This window comes from Podarcis vaucheri (genome assembly GCF_965113315.1).
Source record: "Podarcis vaucheri genome assembly, chromosome: 9".
NCBI classification, from domain to species: Eukaryota; Metazoa; Chordata; class Lepidosauria; order Squamata; family Lacertidae; genus Podarcis; species Podarcis vaucheri.
In genome coordinates, this window is record NC_138767.1 from 60,177,656 (window position 1) to 60,204,866 (window position 27,211).

General features: G+C 43.3%; 1 protein-coding gene across 1 annotated transcript; it reads left to right on the top strand.

Annotated features, from left to right (window-relative positions):
- The first annotated feature begins 1,085 nt into the window (after positions 1–1,085).
- On the top strand, positions 1,086–26,831 carry GUF1 (GTP binding elongation factor GUF1). Its single transcript, XM_082238154.1, is given in 19 exon segments — positions 1,086–1,150; positions 5,056–5,289; positions 5,292–5,461; positions 7,447–7,558; positions 9,496–9,644; positions 10,906–10,986; positions 12,294–12,371; positions 14,197–14,280; positions 14,626–14,690; positions 15,693–15,896; positions 17,222–17,361; positions 18,858–18,981; positions 19,168–19,300; positions 19,376–19,519; positions 21,667–21,800; positions 23,758–23,859; positions 24,808–24,927; positions 25,965–26,001; positions 26,459–26,831. Coding segments are annotated over 18 exon segments (2,067 nt in total). The 5' UTR covers positions 1,086–1,150; positions 5,056–5,237; the 3' UTR covers positions 26,597–26,831.
- The last annotated feature ends 380 nt before the right edge of the window (positions 26,832–27,211 follow it).

Below are 27,211 nucleotides of genomic sequence, written 5' to 3' on the forward strand. Positions count from 1 at the left end.
CCCCGCCAAATAAGGTAATACCCAGCACATGGCCCCGCGCATGCGCCCCTCTCTTTAAAACGAACTGCCGCAAGAGCCTCTCCTCTCCCCAGGACTAGCCCTGCCCGTGAGCTTGGCCAATCAGAGGTTTCCCAGTGCCTACAACGCACGCGCAGTACGTCCCTCTCCCTCGGAGCAGCATGTTTTAGTGCGCAGAGCGGTCGGTTCCTTCCTTTTCTCCCCTCCCCTCCCCTCCCCGCGTATAGCCTGTAGACTTTTAAAGGGTTAGACTGCCAGTTTCATAGCCTGGAAGCTCACTTCCGGGTTAGTTTTGATACCCTTCCTCTTCGCCTCTCTCCATCTCTCTCTCTCTCTTGCCTGCAGGGATTAAAAGTGACAACTCCATGTGCGGCCTTCGCTTCTATAAGCCCTTTGTCAACAACGAAATGTCGCTGTTTTTTGTGTTGAATACATGCTATATGGTAATTTATGGACCTAATAGGTATCTAAAGCCATTTGCACATAACAAAGTATGTATTTTATCCAAATAATTGTTGAACTGAAATACAGTTAAGAAGGATATCAATAGTGAAATAATTATTAAGTTCCAACTTAAAATGATATTATTTTTTTCATGACAAACTTAATAATTCAAACACGTTGGCATTTGGCAATAACAAAAGTTCCTTTAGAAACACAATTTACAAAGACTCATAATCTAGCCTCTAGAAACTTGCTATAGCATGAAATAATAATAGCAAACCAGACTTACATCACAGGAGCCTACACAACACACAACACTATTGCTGAATGTAGGTATTATTTTATTTGTTTTCTATTTTGTATTTTTGAAATGTACATCCAGGTTTGTTTTTCCTTTAAATTTTTTGGGGGCCCCCAAGAGAGTGGGGCCCTAAGCTATAGCCTGTTTAGTTTATACATAAATCCGGCACTGGTCTTATTCCAGACTGTGTTAAGTGGACAAACAGCAAAACTCTAAACCGTGCGCTATATGGATGTACGACTCTCTTTTTCTATCTCTATTCGCCCCGAAAATCCCATAGAGATAAGAAATAAACTAGAGTTATTATTTCCACCTCTCACTTCCGGTACACATCGATTAGTTCCGTGTCAAGGGTCTCGGAAGTCTGTGATGTCCGAGTTAGTAATGGTGGGTGATCCCTTTTTTTCCCTTTTCCTTCCTCACCTCGTTGCCTTCATAAGAGGACGGGCAGTATCTTACCCGGGGTGCTAAATGAGGCGGCGGCAAGGGGTTACTCTGGGGTCTGTGATAAGTGATGCAAGGTTTTTATTTTATTTCTAATCCACGCGAAAGACCGTAGAGTAAAGTTGGGGCTAGTGCAGAAATGTTAAGAGTGGGCAGTGCTAAGTGAAGAAACCCATATTGGAATAGATTAATAAAACATTGGCTTTAATTGCCACTGAAGTTTTAATTTGTTTTGGTGCATTCTGTCTTGCTTTTATCCGCGTACTTCCATGTCAAGGGCAGATGAGATTGTAAACATGGAAAGGGTGGCGAGAGAAGAACTGTGTGCAGCCATGAAACTGCCAGCACATTTCGCAAAGCTAAGCAGGATCCGGTATGGTTTCACATCGGTTGGATGGGGATCCAACACATGTTGTGATTCCTGCATATTGCAATGGGGGTTGGGCTAGATGACCCGGGGGGGGGGTCCCTCCCAAATTTAAAAAGGTAAAGGTCCAGTCGTGACTGACTCTGGGGTTGCGGCGCTCATCTCGCTTTATTGGCCGAGAGAGCCGGCGTACAGCTTCCGGGTCATGTGGCCAGCATGACTAAGCCGCTTCTGGCAAACCAGAGCAGCGCACGGAAACGCTGTTTACCTTCCTGCCAGAGCGGTACCTACTTATCTACTTGCACTTTGACGTGCTTTCGAACTGCTAGGTTGGCAGGAGCTTCCAAATTTACGATTCCATTATTTCTATAAAAGCTCCTCTGACTGCTCTTGTCCCTGCAGAAGGCCCGCTAGCAACTCTTTGCAAAGGCTATGCGTGACTTTTCATCCATTTGCAGTGGTATCTCAGGTTAAGAACCTAATTCGTTCTGGAGGTCCGTTCTTAACCTGAAACTGTTCTTTAACCTGAGGTACCACTTTAGCTAATGAGGCCTCCTGTTGCTGCCGCCGTGCGATTTCTGTTCTCATCCTGAAGCAAAATTCTTAATCCGGGGTACTATTTCTGGGTTAGCAGAGTCTGTAACCTGAAGCGTCTGTAACCTGAAGTACTACTGTATTATATACACTGCCTCTCCTCTTAGTGTGTGTGTTCATCTCATCCTCCCCTTTGTGTCCTTACAGCAACCCTGTAAGGTGTGTGAGGCGAAGAGACGTAGTGACCTACCAGCCCAAACTCACCCAGAGAACTTCGTGATTTGAACCAGGATCTTTCATAAGATTTATTCACAGCACTTGATTGTAAAAAAAAGACTAAAAAGGCTTCAAAGCAGTTTACAAAAGATGAAGCAGTAAAATCAAGAAAAAATGACAACCCTACTTTAAAACACACAAAAAGATAAAATACTAAAATAAGACTAAAATTACACACCGACTTTCTAAGCATCTTCGTAAGCTTGCCTAAACAAATGGTTTAGGCAGGCGCCTGCTTGATCTCAATAGGCAGGAAGTTCCAGAGTGAAGGTGCCACCATACTGAAGGGTTGAGTTCTTACAAATGCAGAATGGGTATTATGTGGCACCTGTAATAGTGTTAATTCGGCTGACTGAAGTGTAGTGTAAGGCGATCTCATAGGTAAATTGTTCCCAAGCAGCTAAGGGCTGAATAGACTAATAAAGGTAAAGGTAAAGGTACCCCTGCCCAAACGGGCCAGTCTTGACAGACTCTGGGGTTTGTGCGCCCATCTCACATCTATTGGCCGGGGGCCAGCGCTGTCCGAAGACACTTCCGGGTCACGTGGCCAGCGTGACAACGCTGCTCTGGCGAGCCAGAGCCGCACACGGAACGCCGTTTACCTTCCCGCTGGTAAGCGGTACCTATTTATCTACTTGCCCCCGGGGGTGCTTTCGAACTGCTAGGTGGGCAGGCGCTGGGACCGAGCAGCGGGAGCGCACCCCGCCGCGGGGATTCGAACCGCCGACCTTTCGATCGGCAAGCCCTAGGCGCTGAGGCTTTAGCCCACAGCGCCACCCGCGTCCCTGAATAGACTAATACCAACACCTTAAACTTGGCTTAGTAGCAAATAGGCAACCAGTGCAGATCTCTGAGCGCATGTGTTAAATACTGACAAGGCCTCACTCCCGTCAGCAATCGTGCAGCAGCATTCTACACTAGCTGCAGCTTCCAGATCGAGCCCCACATACAGCTAATCCAGTCTTGAAGCAACCTACCCAACCTTAGCCCCCCACACTGTCCCATTATGACTGACCAGATCTGGTGCTTAGAGAGTTCTGATATAACTTGTCTGTGGCCTTTTGTAATAGAAGAAGGCAAGTGGGAGATATGTCTCTGAATTTGCATAGCTTTGCTTCTCTGGAAGTTTTATGTGTTGCAGATTTCCTACAAGGATGACGTGTCTACAAGCTGTTTCATATGTTTACTACACCTGCCTAAACCCTGTGTGTTGTTTTCATAAATGTGATATATGTGAGCAGTGTAACATTGTGGGAACATGGAAAAAATCATCATCCTATCAGGCTTGGATGTTGCAAATGTATATTTTATTATCATAGAAGTTGCTGATGCAATCTTCTGTGTGCTCCCAACTTTGCTGCTGCCTTGCCTGTGTTGATGCGAACAAAACCATAAACATTATGTCTACACCAGCTGTGAAACAATTCTATGCATTATGCATAATGTGGTATAACTGTACTACTTCAGACTGCAGGGAGAGAAAAAGAGAGTTCCATTTTAAATGCCTGCCCCTAAACTAGCATATACAGGAAAACACACACGCAAAGACTGCCTGTTTTATGTGGAGATGCTTTAAAAAATATTGTCCCCCACTAGAATTCTACTGCTTTGCTCTGCCGCTATAATTTCCCCTTTCCAATATTAAAATGCTTATGCACCCAAAAGGACACCACCCACATACAAGAGGGAGATAACAGCAGGTTTGGATTTGCAGAAATTCATATTTTAAAACCTTAATGGGGAAGATCCCCCCCAAAAGCCCAGTGAAGGCTGAGTGTGTTCATTGTCTATAGATAATGACAGACTGCTGAGGAATAAAAGAGTCAATGGGATGTGAGCAGTAATGGAGTATTGTGTTGGAGGTCATAGCTGACTGCCTGGAACAATGTTTTGTTTCAGGTCCCTTGTGTTCTGCATAATGTGCAGATTGATTCCTACACAGAAGTCTATTAAATAGTTAATAGGCCATGCATTTAGACTTGTGGAACAAATTCCTGATCAGTGGACTATGAAACTCAAGTCACATAAAATTATGTTTAGTCCAGCCACGGGAGAGTATTCTGAAATAATGCTCATTTGTGCTGTTGTAAACAGGCAGCTTGCATCTCTTGACTCCGCCGGAATTTAAAATAATGTGCATTTAAAAATAATGGCCATGGAGCATGTGGGTCAAGATGATAGAAGGCATGAGGAAAATAAGAAAAGCTTAGCCATTTTTTCTAGTCTAGCATTCTGTTTCCAGCAGTGCCTAACCAAAGCTTAGGAAGGGTTACAAATAGGGTATCAAAGCAACTGCCCTCTCTTCTTTATCTCACCATCATTTGGTAGTTGCAGGAATATTGGCTGTGACTTGGGAGTTTCTACCTAGCTACCCTGGCAATTAACTGTTGATCGGCCTATCCTTCTAATACACTGGCTGGTGGGCAGAAGTGAAAGAAAGAGCACTGATGAGTTTGAGTTGCAATAAACCTAACTGTTAGGACAAAAATTAAGTCCTTTGCAATGAAGGATGTAAGTTGATACAGGCAAGGTCTGTCACTTCAAGACTGCTTCGTAAATTGGTTCTCTCAAACATTAGTGGTTTGGTTGCAGCTGGGAAAGGAGCACACTTTGAGAACAAGTTCAGTGTACTGCTAAAAAAACTAAGTTCAAGCTTTCTCTCTCTTCACAGGTGTAGCCCAGTGTTTCGGTGCAGAATGGGAATAAACAATGTAAACCTTGGATCTTTCTGCCCTATACAGAGAACACATGCACAGCTTCATAAAACCAAGTTTCTCCAACTTTTGGAAATGTATTTTTGTTAAGGATTCCTTTGACTGATAAGTAAACTATGCTCAGCCAGTGGCTGCGTTTATGCCCTGTTCTGAGCGCTTTGCTTATCACACCACACTCTGGACGGTGACTGCTGCAGTTCTCCTAAAAGCATGTCTGCGCTTAGGAAAAGGGCATTATGGCTTGCTGTCTGCCTCAAGAGGTCATATCATGCTGGCATTTTTTCGTCTCTTTCTCTGGGTTTGGAAAAGTCTCCCGGACATCGCGTCACATTCCTCAGGCGATATTCCTCCGAGACTGGCAAGGTGACAGTTGTCTTGTCTACTTATATTGGGTTGAGTTCAGCACGATTAAGTTCACCTTGTAAATATTGTCTACTGTTATTGGGTTGAGTTCAGCACGATTAAGTTCACCTTGTAAATATTGTAACTGAGAAGTAAATGGGTGGCCAACAAATTCCATAGCAAGTTGCAATCCAAGTCTTTGGATTGGGTTCTGAAGTAGATGACAACAGGTAGCTAATTCCTGCTGCTACTACTACTAAATAATAATAATAATAATAATAATAATAATAATAATAATAATAATAATTTGTTATTTATACGCTGCCCATCTGGCTGGGCTTCCCCAGCCACTCTGGGCGGCTTCCAACAGAATATTAAAATACAATGGTCTATTAAACATTAAAAGCTTCCCTAAACGGGGCTGCCTTCAGATGTCTTCTAAAAGTCTGGTAGTTGCTTTTCTCTTTGACATCTGATGGGAGGGCATTCCACAGGGCGGGTGCCACTACCGAGAAGGCCCTCTCCCTGGTTCCTTGTAACTTGGCTTCTCGTAATGAGGGAACTGCCAGAAGGCCCTCGGAGCTAGACCTCGTGTCCCGGCTGAACGATGGGGGTGGAGACGCTCCTTCAGATATACTGGACTGAGGCCATTTAGGGCTTTAAAGGTCAGCACCAACACTTTGAATTGTGCTCGGAAACGTACTTTGCAAACATAATTATGCTCCTAGGCCACCTGATGTTTTCCTCCCCTCTTACCACTTTTTATTTGGTTAAATGAGTATCAGGGAGGTTAAAGGTTTATCAAAAATCCCAGTCTTAAGAACATATTCTTGGAAGTAAGTCTCATTCATTTCAGTGAAGCATATCTCCCAAGTAGGTACGTTTTGAGTTTATTTATTTATTTATTTATGTTTTGAGTTGGTCTATTTATTTAGTAGGGATGTGGGTGGCGCTGTGGGTTAAACCACAGAGTCAAGGGCTTGCCGCTCAGAAGGTCAGCGATTCGAATCCCCGTGACGGGGTGAGCTCCCGTTGCTCAGTCCCTGCTCCTGCCAACCTAGCAGTTTGAAAGCACGTCAAAGTGCAAGCAGATAAATAGGTACCACTCTGGCGGGAAGGTAAACGGCGTTTCCGTGGGCTGCTCTGGTTTGTCAGAAGCGGCTTAGTCATGCTGGCCACATGACCTGGAAGCTGTACGCCGGCTCCCTTGGCCAACAAAGCGAGATGAGTGCCGCAACCCCAGAGTCGTCCGCGACTGGACCTAACGGTCAAGGGTCCCTTTACCTTTAGTTATTTAGTAAATTTGTATGCAACATATGAGTTCGCAACAGTAGAGTGGTTCACAGCATGTAGTTGCCACCTGAAACATCTCGGTTAAGAGTGACTATCAATTGACTGCGTAGCTACTATGCGGTGTATGCGGTGACGAATAGTAACTCTTAACTGAGATGTTACGAGCTGCAACTTAAAACACGCTGTGTGTGTGTAACATAATTCAGTGTTCCCTAGATTAGTGTTCTCCAGGTGTTTTAACTTGACTACTGTCTATTTGCCTAATGTGAGCTGCACCACTTTGGAAAGAACAGCACAGTTTAAGTTACTCTTGTTGAGCTATAAAGCCCTAAGTTTCATCTTGGGACCAACCATAGGGGCAGTCTTTTCTGTTACGGTGCCCAGTTTGTGAAATCACCCCCATCCCTTGAAATAAAGACAGCCACTGATTTTATTACTATTATTTAAATTTAACAACCTTTCTGTTTGCCCATGCATTTGTTGCTTATTAATGCAGATGGAAAACAAAAGCTGTAAGGGTACCAAAGGGATTTTCCATCAGAATCACAAACTTTCATTGGCCTGGACCTCCTCCCAGTTTTGTATCTTGGAGCAAAAAATGCAAAATGGTATTTTTTAGGTTTTTAACGAGAATATAAATACATTGGCAAATACATTGGTCCACCACCCCAGACTATTCATGATTTGTGACCCTTTTCCTTTATGTGCTTTAGGATACAGTGGACATGTCATTGTTTCCTGTTGAAAACATTAGAAATTTCAGCATAATAGCTCATGTGGACCATGGGAAAAGTACTCTAGCAGATAGGCTGCTGGAGATAACAGGTGAGATAATTTTACAGTATGCTTTATTTCTTTGGGTACTGCCTGTGGGATGTAATCCATTGGAGCAGTCAAATACAACATTCCTTATTTCCCTAGAGTGGGCACAACAGGTAACTTCCTGTTCCACTGGTCTGGAGTGTCTTCCCCCTGCATGTGATCTGGGAGATGGGCATGGCCATGGTTTCCTCCATAAAAGAGCCGAGTCACGCAGCCATTTTCTTTCTCTTGATCTCTCTCTTGCTTGCTGCCATGCTGCTCTCCTGCAGCCATTTTGTTCTCTTCATGTAATTTTGCTGTCTGCTGGCTCCCAGCTAGCAGCACATGAGTTCAGTCTCCATGTGAGATGTACTCACAGATTGTTATGTAACTACTAAGTCAAGCCTGCCTTTCAGGAATCAAATTGTGAACTGAAACGTGAGTAAACCTGTTGCTACTTTTAAGGAAAGACTCTTGTGTCTTTATTCTATTAAGAGGGATAAAAGGGGACACCAGGAATAATGGGCAAGCCAGATTGGATTACTTAACTAAAGAGATTCAAATGAATCTGCAAACCAGCTTCCTGCTATATTGAAGGGAATCTGCTCTGAAGGAAGGATAGTACTTATTCAGTATATCCTTTCCTGATATCCTTGACGTTCCCACACTTCATTTAAAATAAATACCGAGGCAGAACATGTAAAACAGCGACATAAGACAAAATAGAATAATAAAAGCCATATGGATAAAACGTCATATTCTGTTATGATAGCAAGGTCCTATTAATAGTCAGGAAAAGCTTGGGTGAAGCAGTCTGATTTCTCTTGCTGTTGGAAGCAAACATTTAGCAGCTTCCTGATCTACACAAGGGAGATGCCACAAGGGAGAAAGCCCTTCTTTCTATGGTGAGGTGGTGACCTGTAGGCCATGGAATGGCTACCAGGACCTGCTTCACAGACTGTGGTAATCGTCTTCGTCTTCGTTATTTATGCACAGCAATTACGATTCCAATACCAGTTTCATTTTCTATGCTGACCATTGTTTATAGGTTCAGTAGAATACTTCTAATGTATATCGTTTCCATACCTAAAATAAAACGCTTTATGGTAATGGCTATGGTATTGTAAATTATAAGTTTTCTTTCACTACCTGAGATGAGAGTGCATTTTTGTCACAGAAGTGGGACGCTAAAGTTTCCATTCTATTTTATTGTGCTTAATTTGGGGGACAACTGTTTTGTGAAACGGCAGTCAGTTTGCATTAAAAAAAAACATGTTAACCTTACTACCAAAAGAAGTATACACATTTCTCCTACCAGCTAAACATTCTCAGATTATCAAAGTCACAGAGGCAACATATGATATGCACACATATGACTTGTGTAACTTGCCTTGTTTGCGAATCCGCCTTTGTCCATTGAAAGCGTGCAGCTCTTAGCTCTTTTTTTCATAGGGATCTTCTATACAGACTAGCATCTGTACAGATGATAATGTATCCAGCTCCCTTCCTACCATTTTCATGCGTAGCACCTATTTAGGTCTCTGATTATAGAGAAGGCCTGGTAAGTCAGGACTACATGTACTGTGGAGTTTAAGACAGGACTAGGAAAGGCATGGACACAGGTATTGAGACTGCACTTCAACATTTGGGCTGTGCCACTAGAACTCTGAAACTCAGATGTCAAAATTAACAATATATTACATCAATTTTGAGAGTAGCCCTTTCACCAATCAGTTGCTCGAATGTTTTAGATGAGTTTCCCTGAGTATTGTCTGCCTGCTCCGCTAAACTTTGGAACCCTAGCTTTCTTGATAGGAGTAGACTGAGAAAGATAACACATAAAATTGATCGTGGTTGGTTTTTTTTAAAGCAGCCATAGGTCTATGAGAATTAAATATGGCTGTGCAAAAATGGACACTTATCATGATGTACATTAATTATGCAGTATTTTGACCCTCTAGGAACCATTGCCAAAACAGACCATAACAAACAGGTGCTGGATAAATTGCAAGTGGAACGAGAAAGAGGAATCACCGTTAAAGCCCAGACTGCCTCTCTGATTTATAACCACAAAGGAACAAATTACCTCTTAAATCTCATTGATACACCTGTAAGTCAATCATCATCATTGCTGAAGTACTACGAAATTGAACTATTGTTGTTGTTTTTGAAAAAGTAAATATTGAATGCTTCTAGATTATTATATTTTGCATTATTGTTACTTCTTGTTGCTGGTTTTTTACTTTGGCTTCATTCTGCTGTTGGTTTTATTTTCTTTAGCTTTTAAATGTATGCTTTATTTGTTTACTTCAATGGCCGTCTGCTTTGCTCAGAGGGGAGACCCATTGAAATGAATGAACTGAAGTTAGTCATCCCCATACATTTCAGTGGGTCTGTTCTGCGAAGACCGAACAGTTGGAAAAAACCCTCTGGTTTTCACTTTTTACAGCAAACTGCCCAGATAATTGGGTGTAAATATTGTAAAATAAATATATAAATAACCGCGGACTGGAGCAAATCCATGGCTGTGATCTAGTAACACCGAATTGGTTGTGTAGCTCAGTTCATGCAGGGATACCATGTTTTGGTATATTAGCAGTGATGAATCCTAATGCCTGCTTTAGGGGTTGGATAAAGCTCCGTTGTTATCAGGCAGGAACAAAGCAGAGCTGCAATTAATCACTGGACACACTGCAGTTGTTAGACTAATGCAACTAATTTATTAAATAGGAGAAGCTGAGTTAATGAGGGGGTTTAGAAAGATTGAAGCAAATGAACTGGATGAGTCATCCAGAAATCAGTACAGGGAGGAATTTGTTGACTCTCATGGTCTCTTCGAAAGAAAGTACAAATACAAGGTTTCACAGGCCTAAGACACTATGCAAGTGCATCCCAGATAACTCGGACTACAATTCCCATCCACCCTAGCTATCTTGGCCCAATGGTCATGTCAGGGATGATGGGAGTTGTAGTCATCATGGAAAACACCAGGTTGTAGATACTTAGTCCCTCCGATACTTTGTTGCCTCCTCCCCACAAAATAAAAATTCTGTCATTTCTTCAGGAACTACAGTTAATTAAATACAGGTCAAGAAGCTTTCATAACTAATTTCCTAAAGGGGGTAGGTTGCTGTTTTGATGTTATGAGCCGTTCCTCCAAGATACGTGAGTCTCTGGCATAGGTGTGTTGTCCGTGGACCCCTAATTGGGAACCACAGATTTTGACAATATTCACAAAATGGCAGAAACTAGATTCGATGCTTTCTGGTAAGCTGTCAGACAGTGGGTTACATGACTTCATGGTCTTTTTAACCGGACCTTGAGATGCCAAGTTCTTGAAATGTTTGCATTGCTTGTTTCCCCCCTTACAGGGCCACGTAGATTTTAGCTATGAAGTCTCACGGTCGTTGTCTGCTTGTCAAGGCGTCTTGCTTGTAGTGGATGCAAATGAGGTAGGGTCTGAGGTGTGACTGACAACAGTAACTTCTGCATCGTCTTTGTTCTTCTTGGAGCAATGAAGAGGTTCCCTCTCCCAAATGGTTCGAGGGAAGAGTTGTCTATCGTTGTAGATAACTTTTCAGAAATATGGAAAAGACCAGTGAGATTTCCACCACAGGCAGTTCCTGATGAGCCAGTTATGGGACTGTTGGCTCTGAGAGTTAGATCCTGTGTGTTGTCCGATATTATGAGTCTCTAGGTGCTACGAGTGCTAGGGATCTTAGCCTACAATCCTAAACACACTTGCAATACAATCCTATAGACGTCTCCTCAGGAGCAGGCCCCATTGAGTGCAGTGGGACTTAATAATAATAATTTATTATTTATACCCTGCCCATCTGGCTGGGTTTCCCCAGCCACTCTGCACGACTCCCAATAGAATATTAAAAACACGATCAAACATCAAACATTGAAAACTTCCCTAAACAGGGCTGCCTTCAGATGTCTTCTAAAAGTCTGGTAGTTGTTTTTCTCTTTGACATCTGGTGGGAGGGCGTTCCACAGGGCGGGTGCCACTACCGAGAAGGCCCTCTGCCTGGCTCCCTGTAACTTGGCTTTTTGCAGTGAGGGAACCGCCAGAAGGCCCTCGGAGCTGGACCTCAGTGTCCGGGCAGAACAATGGTGGTGGGGACGCTCCTTCAGGTCTACTGGACCAAGGCTGTTTAGGGCTTTAAAAGTCAGCGCCAACACTTTGAATTGTGCTCAGAAACGTACTGGGAGCCAGTGTAGGTCTTTCAAGACTTACTCCCAAATAAGTGAGTACTGGATTGCAGCCCACAAGAGACCAAGCCCTACTAGATATAATGAGCCTTCTGAATGAACACTTTGAGTTTCTGCAGATATTACCTTCGCTTGATAACTGGGGTGATAGATTAGGTAACCTGTTATGCTGCGATAGCTCATCCCGTAGAGCTTGAGACTCTTAATCTTAGGGTCATGAGTTTGAGCCCCATGTTGGGCGAAATATTCCTGCGTTGCAGGGGGTTGGACTAGATGTCCCTCGTGGTTCCCTCCAGGACTACAATTCTGTGATTCTAACCTCTACTGCTACATAAACAATTTTCCATGACCAGTTGATTTCATGGGCAGGGGCCTCTCCTAACCTACCTGGCAATTGAAACCTGGGACCTTTTATGTGGAAAATATCCGCTCTGCCTCTGAGCTATGGCCATGTCTTTTTTCCCTTTGGGACAATTTGGGGTGGGGTGGAGAGACTACATTCACAACCTCTCAAATGTTTAATAATGATGTTTTTTCCTAGGGTATTCAAGCTCAAACGGTTGCAAATTTTTATCTTGCGTTTGAAGCACAGCTATCAATAATTCCTGTTATAAATAAGGTAATACCTGCCATGCGCGGTATTAAAAAATCTTAGATAACTTTGGACTGTAGAATAGCAACTTGCACTCAGCACCTCTAAATGCAGTTGTGACAGAGGCCACCCACAGAAGGGCAAGTGGCCATTCTGGTTGTGTGTCATCTCTGTAGTTGTCTCTTCCCTAATTTACATCATTCCGCCAACATATACTTAACTTTTAAGGTCCTTTATGAGCGTCTTCTTTCTTTCCCATGGTTTGTTCATTTGTTTTATTTTTCAGAATCTCTATACCTGCCGGGGTTAAGGAATAATAATAATAATATCACGGCAGTGGACAGCATGAAATCCGCAATGAAATTTCATTAGTGAAACAAGTACATCACAAATCTGTAGGTCGGATTGATGCTTCCACATAAACACCAATCCAGCAGGGAAAGCCTGGGATGGGTGAACAAATGAGTTGTAACCAGGTGCCCAAATGCCAATATTGAAATTGCCAGCCTAGTGTTCTTTCAGGACACATGCCAAAGGGTAGGTGCTGCCACACAAGAGGCCCTCCCATCAGATGTCGCGGAAATAAACAACTATCTGATTTTGAGAAGACATCTGAAGGCAGCCCTGTTTAGGGAAGCTTTTAATGTTTGATCTTTTATCGTGTTTTTAGTGTTCTGTTGGGAGCCGCCCAGAGTGGCTGGGGAAACCCAGACAGATGGGCGGGGTATAATAACAATAACAACAATAATAATATATTAGTTATACCCTGCCCATCTGACTGGGTTTCCCTAGCCACTCTGAACGGCTTCCAACAAAATATTAAAATACAGTAGTCCGTCAAACATTCCCTAAACAGGGCTGCCTTCAGATGTCTTCTAAAAGTCTGGTAGTAGTTTTCTTTGACATCTGGTGGGAGGGCGCTCCACAGGGCGGGTGCCACTACCGAAAAGGCCCTCTGCCTGATTCCCTGTAACTTGGCTTCTCGCAGTGAGGGAACCACCAGAAGGCCCTCGGCGCTGGACCTCAGTGTCTGGGCTGAACGATGGGGGTGGAGATGCTCCTTCAGGTATACTGGACCGAGGCCGTTTAGGGCTTTAGAGGTCAGCACCAACATTTTGAATTGTGCTTGGAAATGTATTATTATTACTATTATTATTATTACTATTATTGAGAGCATATACACTACTAAGTGGTCCCTCTTATTCTTTATATTGTGCTCAATTTAATCTTCTGGCTAGGCTTGTTACTTCCTCAGTGCTGCCTTATCCTTGAGCTCAGCAGTTGCAATTCTGTGCATTTACTTGGGAGTAAGCCCTGCTGAAAACAGTGGCACTTATTTCCGAGTAAACATGCACACGGTTATGCTTCGCATTGTCTCCTGATGCCGAAAGAAAAACAGAATTTTGAACCGACTTATTCTGCCCTGCATTTTCTTTTACAAATACTTTAGCTGGATTTTTGTTTCAGATGTCCATTTTCTGTGGTTTCCCCCTTTATGCATCCCCTCCCTTACCCTTCCCTTTGCGTTAGGCAGAGGGTTTGTCTTTTTAAAAATGGTTTGTCCCGTGCCCGGTAATTTTATGTGCTTTATAAATAAAATAGGGTGACAACGAACCCCAGGTTTCCAATTTTGAATAAACTGCTCTCAACAAACTCCATCTTCTTGACTGCAGGTCCCTAGTCTTGTTCATAAGTCACAAAAACTTCCCAGGTTACTAGTAAAAGATGAGGAAAGTGAAAGTGTAAAGGCAATGCACATTTTTGAAGCTTTTCTTATTTTTGCTCTAACAGAATTTACTTCTGACTTCTGTTACATTGGGTGCATTTTTCCAACAATAACTTTGTTTTGCAGATTGATCTAAAGAATGCAGATCCTGAGCGGGTGGAAAATCAAATTGAAACCGTGTTTGATATCCCCAAAGACGACTGTATTAGGGTAAGACACCTTTTCTGGTGTATAAATATGTGTGTAGTAGCTGTTGATAAAACTCTCCTACATGGAAACCTTACCAGGTTATTTTTATTAAATGATTATATTCTCACAGTGCAGAGTGTTTACTTACAATTAAGCTCCATTGAGATAAATGAAACTCGGCGCTTCTCCCAGAATAAAGTGCTTTGCTTCCTTCTACTGTAATCATTGAAGAAATGTATTTGCTTACTATTCAGAGTAAAGCATTTTCAAATATAACCTCATGAAGCATAATATATTGAGGTGACAACAGCTTACTAGTTAGTGTGCACTGAATTAAGCTCTCTTTCCCTTTTTAATTTGCTTTAGATTTCTGCTAAACTGGGAACAAATGTTGAAAGAATACTTCAGGAAGTTATTGAACGAATCCCTCCGTAAGTTTATTTTTCTGGCATCTTATATACAGTGGTACCTCTACTTGCATTCACCTCCGGTTACGTATCCTTCAGAATACATACGCAGCAAACCCAGAAGTATTTTTCCAGGTTTCACCACGCGCGCATGCGCTTAAGAGGTCCCTCCGCTTGGGAAAACCTCAGGATCCGACCGGAGCTCCAGAACGGATCCCGTCCGCAACTGGAGGTACCACTGTACTATTGAGAAATGGACTGCCTTGCAGTTACGCTGAGCCATCTGCTAGAGCCAGTTACATTTTTGCCTCTTTTTAATAATCTCCTTAATTTAGTGAGTTAACATATCTCTCTCTCGCTCGCTCTCAAATTTTCAGTTTTACAATTTAAAATCCTCATTTTACATCCTTAAGATATCAATAACTTCCCTTCCTCTCTTTCCATGGTTCATTTTCCATATCATAAATCCCTGCATATTTTACATAAACTGTGCCATTCAGTATTCCATTATTGCATCCATCAAAACTTATTTACACTGTTGAGTTTATCTTAATGCTGCCCATGTTTTCAAGTGTACACAAACTCCCCCCATATATTCAATAAACATTTTTCCAGTCTTCTCTAAGCATATGTTCTTCTTGTTCTCTTATTCTATATGGTAAGTCTGCAAGTTGTGCATATTCTGTCAACCTAAGTTGCCATTCTTCTTTGGTTGGGACCTCGCTCACTCTCCATTGTGGGGCCGCAGTAGTGGCATACATAAATAACCCTTTTTGACACCTGGGAATTTCAGTCTGAATTGAATTCTTGATTGAATTCAGAACAGTAGATTTCTCTGGTAAATATAACATGATAAAGCAGAAACAAAGGCATTTCAATGTTCTGCGTGCAGTGTGTGTTGCTATTTGCTACAGTAAGTGGAACTGTATTTATGCGAGCACTTGGAAAACAGACATTTGGTACTGAAAATTAACTCTCAGTATGTATTACACAGTAACCGTGATATATATGTCTTTCTTATAACAGGCCCAGCGCCAGCACACAGGATCCGTTGAAGGCTTTGGTGTTCGACTCCACCTTTGATCATTACAGGGGTGTGATTGCCAATATTGCACTGTTGGGTGGGGAGGTTCGCAAAGGCCAAAGGATAGCATCAGCTCACACGAAAAAGGTTTATGAAGTTAATGAAGTGGGAATTCTGAAACCCAACGAGCAGCCAACGCACAAATTGTAAGTTGCAAGCGTTTGAAATAAATCAGAAACTGTTATTTATTTGGCCTTTGTCAATACAGTGGTACCTCGGGTTAAGTACCTAATTCGTTCCAGAGGTCCGTTCTTAACCTGAAACTGTTCTTAACCTGAAGCACCACTTTAGCTAATGGGGCCTCCTGCTGCTGCTGCACCACCAGAGCACAATTTCTGTTCTCATCCTGAAGCAAAGTTCTTAACCCAAGGTACTATTTCTGGATTAGCGGAGTCTGTAACCTGAAGCGTATGTAACCCGAGGTACCACTGTATCCGTATCAGGGTTTCCCAAACTTGGGTCTCCAGCTGTTTTGGGGACTGCAGTTCCCAGCATCCCTGACCGCTGGTCCTGCAAGCTAGGGATGATGGGAGTTGTAGTCCAAAAACAGCTGGAGACCAAGGTTTGGGAAACTGATCTGGATTGCTACTGCCAGCAGCAGTAAGATTGATTTCCCATCAGCTTTGCACTTTCCTTTTGCAAAACGCAGAGTGGAAGCATCTTCTTGATTAGCTCAGCGTGGGGAAGTGGCTAATGGCATATAAAAAGGTAAAGGACCCCTGGACGGTTAAGTCCAGTCAAAGGCGACTATGTGGTTGCGGCGCTCATCTCGCTTTCAGGCCGAGGGATCCAGCGCTTGTCCACAGACAGCTTTCTGGGTCTTGTGGCCAGCATGACTAAACCACTTCTGGTGCAGCAGAACACCGTGACAGAAGCCAAAGTGCACGGAAACGCCATTTACCTTCCCACCACAATGGTACCTATTTATCTACTTGCACTGGCATGCTTTCAAATTGCTAGGTTGGCAGGAGCTGGGATAGAGCAACGGGAACTCACTCCATCATGGGGATTCAAACCACTGACCTTCTGATCAGCAAGCCCAAGAGGCTCAGTGGTTTAGACCACAACACCACTCGTGTCCCATGATGGCATATAGGAGCTGTTTCATGGTGCCTCTGTCCCAGGACAAAGCACTGTTGACTGACTAATGTATTTTTAATCTTTGCTGGAAGCAAACCCAGCCAGATAGGCGGGGTGCAAATAAATTATTATTATAATTATTATAATTATTATTATTATTACATTAACATTTCAGGCAAGAGTAAAATGCTCTGCTTCCTGTCCATTTGCCAAGGCTGTGCAGCAAGTTTTGTAAAGATTGCAGCACACGAATGTGGGGAAGAGGATTTGACATAATTGTAGGCATTTGATAATGTGCGATTAAATCCCTAAACAGCTTCTTCTCGCCAAGAAAAAAGGCTCGAAATATCTAATGTGATAAATATTTCCGCATGATGCTGGTTTTGTTTAGATATGCCGGCCAGGTTGGCTATCTCATTGCTGGAATGAAAGAGGTCAAAGAGGCCCAAATAGGAGATACAATCTATTTGCATAACCAACCAGTGGAGCCATTGCCCGGGTTTAAGTCGGCAAAACCCATGGTCTTTGCAGGTGAGGCACACGCATTCAATGACAGGAAGTACTTTCATGTTTACTTATACCGGTAGAGTGCTTGGGTGCATTTAGGAATCGTTGTTAACCGTAACAGGAACGCCATGGATCCCTGTATGAATTGTACCCAACACTTTTTGTGCTCAGAAACATACTGGGAGCCAATGTAGTTCTTTTAGGACTGGTGTTATATGGTCCTGGCAGCCGCTCTGAGTCACCAGCCTAGCTGCTGTATTCTGGATTCATTGCAGTTTCCGAATCACCTTCAAAGGTAGCCCCACGTAGAGCGCAGAATCTTCTTGTTGACCATGCTTTCATTTTGTGTTTATGGTGGGTTTCTGTAAATTAGGTGAGGTGGTGCTTCAGTGCTGTGCCCGTCAAGATCACTGCTTATTACAACAGTGGCTTTAGAGCCAGTGTGGTGTAGTGGTTAAGAGCGACAGAATCATAATATGGGGAACTGGGTTCGATTCCCTGCTCCTCCACATGCAGCTGCTGGGTGACCTTGGGCTAGTCACACTTCTCTGAAGTCTCTCAGCCCCACTCACCTCACAGAGTGTTTCTTGTGGGGGAGGAAGGGAAAGGAGAATGTTAGCCGCTTTGAGACTCCTTAGGGTAGTGATAAAGCGGGATATCAAATCCAAACTCTTCTTGGGAAAGGTGGTTTATTTTTTGTTGACAGAATAGTGATTTTGTACAGGCTTGTGAATCGCTATGCCTTTTCACAGTTATTCAGATAAACTGCTTTACCCGATCAGATTTAATTTCAAGGAACGATTTCCTCACACGGACGGGTACCTTCGAAAATTTCAGTCAGTTTACTCTAATGTAAAACTTCCAGGAGGAGAATATTTTTGAGACTTCCTTATGTTCATGCAATTGATCTTTCTCTTCCCCTCCTCCCAGAAGAGAAGGATAAGTTATTCAAGCTGCCTACTGCGGGTGGCGCTGTGGGCTAAAGCCTCAGCGCCTAGGGCTTGCCGATCGAAAGGTCGGCGGTTCGAATCCCCGCGGCGGGGTGCGCTCCCGCTGCTCGGTCCCAGCGCCTGCCCACCTAGCAGTTCGAAAGCACCCCCGGGGGCAAGTAGATGAATAGGTACCGCTTACCAGCGGGAAGGTAAACGGCGTTCCGTGTGCGGCTCTGGCTCGCCAGAGCAGCGTTGTCACGCTGGCCACGTGACCCGGAAGTGTCTCCGGACAGCGCTGGCCCCCGGCCAATAAATGTGAGATGGGCGCACAAACCCCAGAGTCTGGCAAGACTGGCCCGTTTGGGCAGGGGTACCTTTACCTTTACCTTTACTGCTCAGTCAACCACTGAATTCAGCCCTTATGTGAAACAAGACTGAAGACTGATAATTTAAGAACCTGGTATATTATTTGTGGGCTGGCACCTATCTCTTACAGAGAAGTGTCTTAAGTGGTTCTAGAGAAAATGCTGGATGAAATATATGAGGATCAGCTGCCTTTATCAGCCAAGTTCTGTGTTGTATTGACAGGAATGTACCCAGTAGACCAGTCGGAATATAACAACCTGAAAAGTGCTGTAGAAAAACTGACTCTTAATGACTCCAGTGTTTCTGTTCATCGTGATAGCAGCCTTGCCTTGGGAGCCGGATGGAGGTGAGACTTGCAATATTCAAACTTCAGCGCCACAAAGCACAAACATTTTCTCGATTTCCTTTGGCCAGGAAGTTTAACATCCTTAGTTGGTGCTTTTTTTGGGGGGGGGGACGGGACGAGACACATTTTTTAGCACCATGTGATTGACAGGGAAGATTGAGTACCATGTAAACGTTGCATTTACAGGTTGGGCTTTCTCGGCCTTTTACATATGGAAGTTTTTAATCAGCGTTTGGAACAAGAGTACAATGCATCTGTCATTTTGACAGCACCCACCGTACCCTATAAAGCCGTTCTTTCCTCAGCAAAATTGATAAAGGTAATGGCATGGTTTTGATTTGGCTTTTTGAAATCGGGGAGGTGCAATGCTGACTTTTTTTTTAACCTTTTGTAGGAACATGGAAAAGAGGTGATCACTATAATAAATCCTGACAAGTTTCCTGACAAGTCAGTAGTGGCGGAATACTTGGAGCCTACAGTTTTGGGCACTATCATAGCACCTGATGAATATATTGGAAAAATAATAAGTCTATGCCAGGTTAGTGAATTTTTTTTAAGCTTGGGTCTCCTTTCTGCCTTCAGGGTTGAGATGAAATGAGGCCGTTTTAATTTTAACGAGCCAAAAGTTAATTTTAACGGGCCGGTCACACTCTTAGAGAGCCACTTGTCTGCTGAAGAACCTCACCTATTGCAGAGGATTCTGGGGGATATTCTTTGTTAACATCGGAGCCTGGGTCAAGTATCTTGAGCCTCCTTTTCCCCTGTGTGAACTGAGCGTTTGCTCTAGAACACGTTCAACCTGCAATGCAGAGAACATCCATGGTGGCAAGCAAGTTTTCCAGAAATCACAGGTTCCTCACAAGAGTTTGGAAAGCCAGGAACATGTTTGATTTGGGCAAGCACATTCACATGGATTAACTCACCATGAAGTTGTTCAGAGCTGTTAGCCTGTTTTATCCCAGTAATCCTTATTACAACCCTGTGAGGCACTAGGCAGCTTCATTACAGATTGGAAACTGAGCTGAAATAACAGTGGCTGGCCTAAGGCTATATATTCAGTTTGTGACGGAGATGAAGTTTCAGCTGACAACTTCCCGGCTCTCATCGTTCAGACTCTAAGCCACTGAAGTACTCTGTCTCTTCAAATGAAATCCATGTATATGTATAAATTGGTTGAGAGGAAGTTACACGTACCACAGTTATTCATTTAACTGGTTAACTGATTAAATGAACAGATGTGGGTTTAAAATATGGAATTGGTTGATAAATATGTTTAGGCTTATGCAGCAACAGGATAGATATATGAAAACCCTTATGGCTGAGTTTTATAGCATGGAGACACTCAGTTGGTTGTCTTGTCCGATGACTTCTCTCAAACAAAACATCCTTTACAAATGCTTGTTTGACCACCAAGAAAGAAGATGCCACCGCTACCTTAGGCTTCTTGATGCAGTGCTGAACATCCTAGATTAAGTGCAGTTTCTTCTAAGGTTCATAAAAGGTAAAGGTAAAGGGACCCCTGACCATTAGGTCCAGTCGTGACCGACTCTGGGGTTGCGGCGCTCATCTCGCTTTATTGGCCGAGGGAGCTGGCGTTTGTCCACAGACAGCTTCTGGGTCATGTGGCCATCATGACTAGGCCGCTTCTGGCGAACCAGAGCAGTGCACAGAAACGCGTTTACCTTCCCACTGGAGCGGTACCTATTTATCTACTTGCACTTTGACGTGCTTTCGAACAGCTAGGTTGGCAGGAGCAGGGACTGAACAACAGAAGCTCACCCCATCACAGGGATTTGAACTGCCAACCTTCTGATCGGCAAGTCCTAGGCTCTGTGGTTTAACCCACAGCGCCACCCGCGTCCCTTCTAAGGTTCATACTTAGAGCTATATTAGTACTATAATCTATTTCTAGTCTTATCCTCAGTGGATGTTTCATTTCCCTTTCTTTGTACTAAGAGCCTTCAAAATATTTGATGATAGCCAGCCAGTTCTCCAGATTATCGAGGCTCAGCACAGCAAAAATAGATGAGACTTTGTCCTAACTAGCTTACCATCTTAAATTACAATTTATTTCACTCCGTACAACTTGGTCTCCTGAAGCCATTTCTCACCCAGCAGACAAAGTTATAGGAGATCAAGCAAAATAGCTTTCCATTACAGTGGTACCTTGGTTTATGAACTTAATGTTCCAGAAGTCTGTTCTTAAACCAAAGCGTTCTTAAACCAAGGCATGATTTCCCATAGCAACGGGGGACTCAATTTACAAATGGAGCACACTCAACAGGAAGCGAAACATGTTCTTATTCCAAGGCAAAGTTCACAAACCAAAACACCTACTTCTGGGTTTGCAGCGTTCTTAATCCAAGTTGTTCATAAACTAAGCTGTTCTTAAACCAAGGTACCACTGTATTTTCATGAAACTTTTGGTACCTTAGCAATAAGAAATGTGAGTAGTCGGGAGAAAGACTCACAGAAGAATGTGCAAATAAGATGAGAAAATAAATATCTATTCCGTAAAGAAACACTGGAGCTTTTATTGCTTAGTTATGTTAATTTGCCAGGTCCCGGTAATATCGGTCCTTCAGTTTAAAATTCACCCATCATGTTTTAGAATGGAATATTTACTGAAGATTTATATCATGAGAAATTCTAGTTGACTGTCAAAACTACTGTGTTGCTTGCCAGACTCGAAGGGCCATTCAGAAGGACCTGATATACATTGATGACCACAGAGTCATGATGAAATATTTCTTTCCACTGAATGAAATTGTCGTTGACTTCTACGATGCTCTGAAATCCCTCTCTTCTGGATATGCCAGGTACAGTAATGTATTTTTAAAATAAAATAAAATAAAGTGGGACATTCATTATTTGTTGGGTTTTCAGAATTCCAGTTGTACCCAGTCCCCACTGAATTTCAAGGTTTTGCAGAAGAGGTGGAGTCTCTCCAAAGTGCATGACATAATAATAATAATAATTTTACCCCACTCATTTGACTGGGTTGCCCCAGCCACTTGAGGAATACAATGGTTTTGCCTCTGTTGTGGGGCAGAATGGGCAAGTTTATGCGTCTTGCAGCACCATTTTATACATGTCTGCTCTGAAGTAAGACCCATTGAGTTCAGTTGGACTTCTTCGCAAGTACATGTGTATGCAGTCTATTCCTCAGGTTTCCCTGTGACATGTTTGAGGACTAATAATAATAATAATAATAATTTATTATTTATACCCTGCCCATCTGGCTGAGTTTCCCCAGCCACTCTGGGCGGCTCCCCATCAAGTATTAAAAACAGTACACGATTAAATATTAAAAACTTCCCTGAACAGGGCTGCCTTCAGATGTCTTTTAAAGATAGGATAGCTGCTTATTTCCTTCACATTTGAAGGGAGGGTGTTCCACAGGGTGGGCGCCACTACCGAGAAGGCCCTCTGCCTGGTTCCCTGTAACCTTACTTTTCGCAATGAGGGAACCGCCAGAAGGCCCTCTGTGCTGGACCTCAGTGTCCGGGTAGAATGATGGGGGTGGAGACGCTCCTTCAGGTATACAGAACCGAAGCCGTTTAGGGCTTTAAAGGTCAGCACCAACACCTTGAATTGTGCTCTGAAACGTAGTGGGAGCCAATGCAGATCTCTCAGAGCCGGTGTTATGTGGTCCCGGCGGCCACTCCAAGTCACCAGTCTAGCTACATTCTGGATTAATTGCAGTTTCCAGGTCACCTTCAAAGGTAGCCCCACGTAGAGCGCATTGCAGTAGTCCAAGCGGGAGATAACTAGAGCATGCAGCACTCTGGCGAGACAGTTCGCGGGCAGGTAGGGTCTTAGCCTGCGTACCAGGTGGAGCTGGTAGACAGCCGCCCTGGAAACAGAATTAACCTGTGCCTGGATGGACAACTGTGAGTCCAAAATGACTCCCAGGCTGCGCACCTGGTCCTTCAGGGGCACAGTTACCCCATTCAGGACCAGGGAGTCCTCCACACCAGACCGCCCCGTCCCCCCAAAACAGTATTTCTGTCTTGTCAGGATTCAACCTCAATCTGTTAGCCGCCATCCATCCTCCAACCGCCTCCAGGCACTCACACAGGACCTTTACCGCCTTCACTGGTTCTGATTTAAAGGAGAAGTAGAGCTGGGTGGGGGAGGCTGTCTTTAAGGCCTTGTGGGACATAAGCAGGTTATTTCCTTTCTCCACTATTTTAAGTCCTCTAGCAAACGCTAGTAAACACGAAGAATATTTTGAAAGGGGAAAAACCCTCCCGAGAAGATTATTTCAAGTACAGTCAAACCTTGGTTCTCAAACACCTCCGTTTTTGAACGTTTTGGCTCCCGAACATCGAAAACCCAGAAGTAAATGCGTTTTTCGGAAGCCAAACGTCCGGCGCAGCTTCCGCTTGAGTGCAGGAAGCACCTGCAGCCAATCAGAAGCTACACCTCGGCTGTCGATCGTTTCGGAAGTCCAACGGTCTTCTGGAACAGATTACATTCCACAACCAAGGTTTGACTATAGAAATGGAAGAGCAATGACTTATTGGATCGGTGTCTATATAACTGGGTGAATTTAATATACTGAACTGGGAATAGATATATATTGTGATTAAGAATAGACCATGTATTTATTGGTATTTGCAAAGGGGACTTTTTTTCCTTTTTTACTGAGGGACAACAAACCTGTATCTTTATTTGAAGAATTAATGCAAGTATTATATTAAAAACACTGTATTTAAAAAGATGAAGCCATTTTGAGTGATGAATTTTATATTCCCCCCCCCCCCTCTTCAGTTTTGACTATGAAGATGCAGGATACCAGCCTGCGGATCTTATCAAAATGGATGTTCTTTTAAATGGGAACCCTGTAGAAGAGCTCATAACTATTGTTCATAAGTAAGTAAACTAAAAATGCAGCCGTAGTCTGTAGAGGGTATCTTTAAGAGATGGTGTGGGTGTGTCCGTGGTGGAAGAATTGCCAGTCCCTAAACTCTGCTGGATTTACACTCACTAGGGCAGAAAGTGGGACGCGGGCAGCGCTGTGGTCTAAACCACTGAGCCTCTTGGGCTTGCCAATTGGAAGGTCGGTGGTTCGAATCCCCGCGACGGGGTGAGCTCCCATTGCTCGGTCCCAGCTCCTGCCCACCTAGCAGTTCGGAAGCATGCCAAAAAGTGCAAGTAGATAAATAGGTACCACTCTGACGGGAAGGTAAATGGCATTTCCGTGCGCTGCTCTGGTTTTGCCAGAAGTGGCTTAGTCATGCTGGCCACATGACCCGGAAAAACTGTCTGCGGACAAACATCGGCTCCCTCGGTCAGTAAAGCGAGATGAGCACTGCAACCCCAGAGTCGTTCGTGACTGGACTTAACTGTCAGGGGTCCTTTACCTTTTAGGGCAGAAAGCAGGTTTACTTTTTTCCTTGTAATAAGCTTTTTTCTTTTTTAAAAATCCCATTGATTACATTGGGAGGGGCTCGCTTATCAGGTCCATGTTGGAAGGCTTGTGGATCTGAGCCAACCCTTGACCCCACTGACAGCAGAATAATAGAAAATGCCACTGGAAGGCCCACAGTATCTTCTTACCCCCTTCAGGTACCATAGGATTGTGCCTGAAGTGCAATTTCCTACTTTTGCTTACATTCCCAAAACTACCTGTTTGGATTTTCAGCTTCATTGTACAGGTTGGTGCTGTTCCAGCAGAACATGAGTTCTTCATTTCAGCGATTCCATTTCTTTGTGGAACATTAATCCTTCTCCCCTTTATATAGTTAAATGGGAAAATCTAATTGTAAACCTTGTTTTAGACTTTGACATCCCGGTCTTTTCCTCTTTTTTTTTTTTAAGGGACAAAGCATACACTGTTGGGAAAGCTCTGTGTGAACGTTTAAAAGATGTTATCCCAAGACAGCTATTTGAGATAGCTATTCAGGCAGCTGTTGGGAAAAAAGTCATTGCGAGAGAAACGTGAGTTGTTTCGTGTTTTGCTTTGTTCTAAAAAAGTAATTTGTTAGACAAGTGCAAGTATTGCAAACCGAATAAAAGTCCCTCCCCTCCCCCTTTTATCACTTGTAACTATTAAAGTTGTTTCCAATATTTACTTGAGATGACATTCTAGTCCAGGCATAGGCAAACTCAGCCCTCCAGATGTTTTGAGACTGCAATTCCCATCATCCCTGACCACTGGTTCTCTTAGCTAGGGGTGATGGGAGTTGTAGTCCCAAAACATCTGGAGGACCGTGTTTGCCTATGCCTGTTCTAGTCTCTTAAAAGGTTACAACTAAAGGTAAAATCAATGTGGTCTTTCATTTAGGCTACCCACTTCAAGAGCATTTCAGATTAGTCTCCATTTGTTCTAGCGGATGCCAGCTTTATTTCAGAGAAGGCATCTAGACAAAGGCTCTGCGTGAAAATTTCAACATACAAGGATATTGGAACGAGAGGTGTTCACAAAGACCCCCTGGATCCAGGCCGTTTCGTAACTTTAAAGATCAGCACTTTGCCTTTAGCTTGGAGACTAACCAGAATTTTGACTTTCTTAAAAAGGTATATCATGTGCCTTAGGTGGCTGGTATTAGTTTGCAGTTGCAATCTGGATCACCAAAGGTTTCTGAACTGTCTGGAAGGGTAGTCCCACATAGAATGCAGAATACGGGGCATAGTTGAGGCAGTAACCAAATAACTTCCCATTCCGAATTAAAGGAATGGTCTCACAAAAGGAAATATAATTATATTTCTCTGTCATACTGCTTTGTAATTAGGAAGCGCATAGTAGACTATTAGAAATCTCTCCAATTTTCCTCTTCGATATGGGAAAAGTAGCCATGGAGTAAGGCTGACACCCAGTGGTTAAAATGAACTAGAAAACAGATTTCACTTGAGGCCACATGCCGATTATTGAGTTGCCTTTTGTGATACAGCACTAGGTGACATCATGTAACATTTTTGCAGGGCATCTTGTGAAAATGCACTTTGGTTTAAGCATTGAAACTTATTTCTTCCAGAGTGAAAGCTTATAGAAAAAACGTCCTGGCAAAATGTGTAAGTGTCATTCTTTTCTTTTCTGTGGGGCAGAGAGAGACTGACTGATAATCACCTTCCTTTTCCTTTGGTAACGTCTGGTGATCATAGAATCATCCCCCCCCCCCAACTCGGTTTTTTGCTTCCTTTATTGTAGGTACTGGTGCTAAGCAATATATTCCTGCTTTTCTGTTATGTTTTAGGTTCATGTTGATACATGCATATTCAGTAAATATGACAAGTTTGCTTTTGGTGGCAGTTCCACAGTGTGTGAAGTTAAGAGATCTGGTTTTTATAAGAGTTTTGCCACTTATTTCACCCAAAGCTCAGGGTAGCAGTTTTACATTTATCTGTCTTTTTAGTTGCCTTGGGTACTTGAAAAACAGTAGAAATGTTTTGACCAGAGTATGCCGGCCAGTATTATAGATATTCATATTGTAAAACAGAGAAAATAACCTGTTTGTTTTCCTTTAAACAGTACGGAGGAGATATTACACGGAAAATGAAGCTATTAAAGCAGCAAGCCGAGGGAAAGAAGAAGTTGAGGAAAATCGGAAACGTGGAAGTGCCAAAGGATGCCTTCATAAGTGTTCTAAAGAGACAGACTGACAAGTAGTTGGAAGTCCACAATTATGGATTTTTAAAAGTAAATATTTGACAGGCTAGTGTTTACAGTGTGTGGATGCCCTGTCTGGAATCCGATATACCCTGTGTGTACATACAACTCAAGACTCTGAAATGTCATGAATGTAAATGTACACTTTTGACAAGTGTTCTGATTTCAAGAACGTTTATAAATGACGAGTGGCTAGAAAGCCTGCAACTCTTTAATAAAGCATTCTGGCTGGTAATCAATTTTTTTATGATGGCGTTATGATCCTGCAACTTATCGGCCACCACAACTTTGCATGCCACCTTTTATTCCACTTGCATTTCTGACATGCTCTGATTGTAGATTTGGACGGGACCCCAAGGGTCATCTAGTCCAACCCCCATTGCAGTGGAGCAATCCCGCCCACAGCCATCCTTGGGTGGCCTCGAACCTCCAACCTTCTGGTTAACAGCCAGACACGCTGATCCACTGCACCATTGAGGTCCTTAGTGAAACGTATTATGTACAGTAGAGGCAGCGGCCATTTTGTGCAGGGATTCCATTCCTGCCCCCTATGCGTATTGGCAGAGCATGCATAAGCCTATTCCTCCCTCTCCCAGGTCTAAAAGGTCCTGTGTG